Genomic DNA, 5901 nt, shown 5'->3' with positions numbered 1-5901 from the left:
CTCTCTTGTCTACCACACCGCTCTCATTGTAGAATGTTGTCAAGTGCGACAACCTTGTAATTTAAAAAAAAAACCCCAGCAAGGAGCTGATCTCATCACAACCCATGCAGTGTGGCCAAAGGCTGTCCCAGGAATGGCCCCCACACCAAATGGTCTGGTTTTTCCAGAAGCAGTCAAGTCAAAAGCATTAAACAAAGCAGGCTAAGCTGCCCGGTAAACTTCAGCACGTACTGAGCTTGAGGTGGTCTGGCGTAGGACTGGGACTTGCTACTGTTGGAGGTTTCTGCTCAGCAAAAGCGAAGCCCATGCTGAGGCAGCAAACCTTAATCAAGGATTTTTTTAGTGGAAGCGTGGCTGGGGTAGGATGTGCATGTGATTGCAAAACTGTAAGGCACTAAAGTGCCTCAAATTTAGAAAGATCTATCCTTTGTGGGTCTATTAAATGTTGGCCTGGGCAGATACAAAAAAAAAAAAAAAATTAGCCAGTTTTAATCAATTCCTTTTTTTATTTAAAACAAGGCTCACTGTTTCCTGTCTGTGCTTTTATCTGCCTTTGTACCTGCTCAGGAGCTGGTACCAGGAAACGTGCATGGCTATTTGCAGCGAAAGCACCGTGTTCTGATAGGGTCTTGCTAAGATTGAGACATAAGATGAAACAATTTTGTTTAGCTTAAAACCTCATCTGGTTTTAAGAAAAATCTGCTGCTTTGGGGTTTTTTAACTTCAGGTCCTGAAATTGGAAATAGCAGTTGTAGAAGGGTGACTGTGCTGGTGTTGTTCCTTCTCACCTCTCTCCTCTTCTGGAATCATTCTGGTGACACCGTAAGACTAACAGAAGTGTCTGTCCAGACTGTAGCGGATGCTGTTGACAGCAGATTGTACTTTCAATTGCTGATTCACCTCTGCAGTTGCATGAGAGACTGTTTGTTCCATTCCTGAGTGTCGTAAAGCTTGTTCTGAATCAACTTTCAAAAATGTTCTACTAGAATGACCTCAGCTTTGTGTGCTCAGTGTGCTATTTTGGGTTTATTTTCATCTATTACGGTGCTGCTGGGCAACTAGTGTTTTTAACAAGGCATTGGTCCTTATTTTCACATACCTCTCTTCTGCTTGTAGTACATGGTATCTCCTTCACCTTCTGGCCATCCCAATAATGAACACGGAAGCTAAGGATGGAGAAGAGGAAAGCCTGCAGACAGCATTCAAAAAGCTGAGAGTTGACACAGCTGGGTAAGTAACACCACAGGGAGGTCTGGAGTGAACGTGTTGCAGGTGGCCTCAGAGGGACCACCCTTGCTGCTAAATTCAGAGGACTGAGGTACCTGCAGAGGGCTGGGCACGGAAAGCCTTTGTTCCGGTTAAACTGAAATGAGTTCACTGCTGCAGGCTGCGTTTCTCAAGGAACTGTAGTTTGTTTGATCAATGTTAGCTCCCAACAGGCTTGGAACAAACCTAATGATAGTCAACAGGTGACAACACACATGAAATTCATTTTGCCATGAAGGTATGTCCAGAGCGCTAGGACTCTAGTACTGAAGTGAGCATGTTATGGCTCTGAAGGCCTGTCATGAGAATAAACTCCCATCTTTTCCCAGGAGGGAAATGTTCTTTCCATGGCAGTAAAGGAGACCGTTAGATTCAGTGCACGATTCCCACACAAACTATTTTCATTGCTGTTGCTTACAGATTTCCTATTTATAACCAAAATCACTAAAGGGGAAAGAATGCTTTTTGTGTTGTCTTGTTTTGTGGGAGATCCAACACATGGCATTCACCCTCCCCGTCCCAGGGAGCAGAACACAAGCAGCCTGTGTCTTCTGTTAGGGATGATCATTTTTATCTGAAACAAAAAAATAAAAGGGCTTCTCTATAAGATGGGGTTTTTTTCCTGAGAAAGACACGCAGTGACATATGAGTCGGGTAGTGCTGTGTTTCAGTTCACTGTTGTCAGTGATGCACTTGTGCCCGTAACTGAGATGGGAGCGTAAGGCAGAATGTGAATACCCAGGTGGTAACTGGAATTGCCACAGAACTCGGATGGTGAGTAAATGGGCTTCTAGAGAGAGTTCTCTGTCATTTAGGTATTTAAACTGGTTAGAAATGAGTCACCATTTGAAATGCCTCTCATTCCTCCAGTATCTCCAGTCCCAGCCCCCAGTTAGACAGACTTACTTAGGAGTTTTTACTGTTGCCCTTTCTGCACCATGTTCGTTGTCCTTTGAATGGAAAATAGCAAATCTTTGACTGGTAGTTTGGACACTCTTAAAATATCAGTTAACTCGACAGATCAGATCAGTGTGGGGGGACTTACTTTCACTTTTTGGGGAATCCGCCCTGCTTACAAACAGGATTTGGAAAATTGCTTCCTTGGGAATTCTGGTGTCATACGTGAAGTCACAGCTTGGAGAAATTACTCTTGGGACTATTATTGCAGGTTCTTGAAAATGGGAATTGGGGATGAATTTATAGCACCAGAAAAATTAATAAATCTTCTGAGGTCCCTGGCTTGAACAGAAGTTGAAGATCTAACACAGCTCTGTTGCTCAAGTGATTGAACTTGCAACACTATGAAGAGTTTTAGCTTATGTTGTCCTAGACAGAGGCTTAAGTGTTCTTCAGTAAAACAAAGTCTGTTTATGTCGAAAGAACATTTATTTTTAGGAAAGAATGGCTTATTTGTCTCTGGAAAAAGAGACGTGTTTCTTTGGTGATGGTGTTTTTCCCCTCCCCTCTCTCCCGGGAACTGAAGTTTATCCATTGTGTGTGCTTCGTCATTGACACGTGGAGCTCAGACTTCAGCCTAGCTGCTGAATGCTTCGTGTTGGGTGAAAGAGCCCGTTGTACAAACTTTTGAGGTACGAATGTGTAAAACAGTCTTTCTGATTCGGGCTGTCTTGGTGGGTAGGTGTTTTAAGACCTATTGTAGATGAGTTGGAGCTGTCTTTCCAGGAAAGAAGACTCCTCAGGTTTATTCGTATGCACAATAGCCAGCCTGGGCTGTTAACTTTTCATTCTGCCTTTCACAGATCTACTGCTTCTCTCTCTGTGGGTGAGGGGACAAGCCCAAGAGCACTAGTTAGAACAGTGGCAGATGAAACCAAACCGAAGAATGTGTGTGCTCCCAAGGAAACCTGGCATGGGTAAGACAACTTGGGATTATCAGACTACTTTAAGTGGTACAGTGTTGAAAGGGCATTTTAAATACATGAGGCTTTTAGTAACTACATCCCTAAACAAGGGAGTTTTCTTTGTTAGAGTACTATTTAAATTACTCTACAGCACCTTTTCCTGTTCATGTGTGACTACTACTCTTGTTTACAGTTATGTGAAGTGAAAGGAAGCGCTGTTCAGCTGTAGGTTGCTAAACATTACGGGTGTTTCTTAATGTGAATGCGAATTGCTGGTTTTGAATCAGTAGGTGATGATCTCTCTCAGTCATGGTTGGACATTGCAGAAGCTGTCACTGTGCCTTGGGAACTAGAGTAAAGAATTGGTTTCTGGAGCATCTGTGCAGAGCTTAACGCTCATCTACCCACCCTTGGCCTTTGGTTCATGAGTTTGGTGCTGTCTGCTTGTGCTTTGTCCTTCTCTTAGGGGTTATTTTGTCATGTCTCACACGCTTTACTCATTTTCTAACCTTAGAATCACCCACTTTTGGTTTAATTTCTCAGATATTCCCTTTTATATTTTATACAGCTGCTTGACTAGAACAAAGTCAAGTTCCAAGCAAATACTCAGAGCTCTTGCATGCAATATAAATGCAGTAGAGATTTGCCCGACACTATTTGTAATCCAGCAGGAAGTCTTTTAGTGAATCTTGACTCCCTTTCCTATCTCTCCCTGGTAGGTCTATGAAGAAGCCTTCAAGAGGAGTCGTGAGAACCCAGCGTCGCAGGCGTTCCAAGTCTCCAATTCTTCATCCTCCAAAGTTTATCCATTGCAGCACAAAATCGCATTCCATGTGCAACCAGCTAGTGCACAAGAGCCAGATTGATGCCCAGGATGACAGCAGTGGGTTTGGGGTGCCAGTCCCGAAGGAAACTTGCATGCACGAACGATGCAGTATTGCTTCTGACGCTGGCCAGAAGGGAGCTGATGTTGAGTCTTTGGGAGCTTCTGATACACCGCTGGCGTCGGAGAACAGACCGGAGAACTCTCCAGCTGCTGTTTCTCTGGTATCTAAAGCGAGCCTAAAGACTATGGAGCTTTCTGACTTCCAGTCCATGTCCAGGCTGAACACGAATAAGCCGTGTGCATGTGCAGATAAAGCCTGTCAGTGTAAACGATGGCAAGATATGGTGGTGTACAAATTCTCTGGCTTGCAGGACGCCCTCCCGTTTGCACCCGATAGAAGAACAGTTTCTGAGGATCTCTCCCAGTCTTTGCCATCAAGAACTCCCGCAAGTTCTCCACGCTCTTGCTCTGAACAAGCCAGGGCCTTTGTGGATGACGTGACTATTGAAGATCTTTCCGGATACATGGAATACTACTTGTATATTCCGAAGAAAATGTCTCACATGGCAGAAATGATGTACACCTAGAGCAAAGAGCACTGAGAACAGAAGGGTGGGTGGCTCAGATCTGCCCTTTGTCTCGCTCATGTGAGATGCAGCCTATTTCCTGCTCACTGTGCTTGCAATAAAAACACTTCTTTGCATCTTAGCTGATGTTCTTTATTTAAGCTGGACAAACAGTTTAGCTTAAGCATTATAGTTTGAGCTTGGAAATAAGTATGTGAAGCAAACGTGGTGAACATATTTATAACATACCTGTCTATCCTTAAGTGACCTAACAGTTGGGAAGATCTACTTCATTTTCAAAATCCTCCCGTTTCGGTTTGTTGGAGAAGTCTCTACATTGCTGGGTGATTAGAGCTCTTACTGTGAGAAACTTGATGTAATTAACCTTCTTCAAAATCACTTTGATCTCGGGTTATTAATGCTTATACATGTGGGTTTTTTGGATGCTCATGCCTCTGTTTTTATTTCATAAAGGAGTGACCATCTCCTGTTCCTCTTCCTGGTGCCGTTACCACTCCAGGCAAATTCAGGAGACAGAGTTGTCTTTTCTTGAGTTGGAGGCGTTGTTATTTCTTTGTGCCTAAAGAGGTTTTACTTCCAAGCAGGCCTCCTCCTGCCCTTGCTTTGAGGATGTAGTCAGATGCCCTCAGGTGAACACAATGCTTGCAGGGCTGCCTGATGAGAAGAGAAACTTGGATGATGAAGATTGTTTCAAGAGGTTATTCTGATCTCTGTAGTGTGGGTTAGTGGAAGATGTAAAGCATACTGTTTTACTGAGCGTCCAACGGGCTTTAGGGACTTGTGTGCAGCAGGAGAAACACCCTGCTTTCTCCAGGGCGATGCTCCTTCAGGTACCCACAGGAGAGGTGAGGTGATGGACTGTTCAGTGGGGGTTTACGCAGGGCAAAACAGCATTTGCTCCATTCTGTGGTCTTTATTCATATACTTTGGTTTGGGCTTGTTTGGGTTTTTTTTTTGCTTTGTTCAGCCTGTTCTAGAACACTAGGTATAACCCTTTAAGTTTTAAGACCCACAGATTCGAGTGGACAGTTGTCAGCTGCACAGCAGGGAGATCTCGAGCACTGTGTTGTCTTTCTCTCCTGCAGTCTTTTTATTAAACCACTGTCACGTTAGGTGCCTTGTCCAGCTTTGCACTCCTGGAATCTACTTCTTCAGAAACAATCAGCTCAGCATACGCAGTGTGCATCAGCGCAGTCCGATTTTTATAAATAAGCGTGTGGCAAAGGAGCATCCCATCAGATAGTGCGGTTTGTTGAGGGAGAGGCGAGTTGTGTTAAGTTTGTATTTACTATTTGCAGTAGCCAAACTTTTCTGACCTGTAAAGTCTGGAGAGGAAACAAAGACATTTCCCTGTAATACC

General features: G+C 43.9%; 1 protein-coding gene across 1 annotated transcript; it reads left to right on the top strand.

The window, feature by feature from the left end:
• The first annotated feature begins 1119 nt into the window (after positions 1-1119).
• OSER1 (oxidative stress responsive serine-rich 1) lies at positions 1120-4656 on the top strand. Its single transcript, XM_010141253.1, has 3 exons — positions 1120-1230; positions 3027-3140; positions 3848-4656. The coding sequence occupies exons 1-3, from the start codon at positions 1154-1156 to the stop codon at positions 4539-4541; spliced, it is 885 nt and encodes a 294-aa protein (XP_010139555.1). The 5' UTR covers positions 1120-1153; the 3' UTR covers positions 4542-4656.
• Positions 4657-5901: the final 1245 nt, after the last annotated feature.

This window comes from Buceros rhinoceros, unplaced genomic scaffold (assembly GCF_000710305.1).
Source record: "Buceros rhinoceros silvestris isolate BGI_N320 unplaced genomic scaffold, ASM71030v1 scaffold33008, whole genome shotgun sequence".
Classification (NCBI taxonomy): domain Eukaryota; kingdom Metazoa; phylum Chordata; class Aves; order Bucerotiformes; family Bucerotidae; genus Buceros; species Buceros rhinoceros.
Note: the sequence above shows the minus strand (reverse complement) of the source record. Positions and strands in the feature narration are given on the sequence as shown.

Excerpts from the sequence above, each read along its gene's own strand:
- OSER1 (XM_010141253.1), top strand. The coding sequence starts at position 1,154 with ATGAACACGGAAGCTAAGGATGGAGAAGAGGAAAGCCTGCAGACAGCA. Across the intron at positions 1,231-3,026 it reads CTGAGAGTTGACACAGCTGG|ATCTACTGCTTCTCTCTCTG; the intron begins GTAAGTAACACC and ends TGCCTTTCACAG. Across the intron at positions 3,141-3,847 it reads CCCAAGGAAACCTGGCATGG|GTCTATGAAGAAGCCTTCAA; the intron begins GTAAGACAACTT and ends TCTCCCTGGTAG.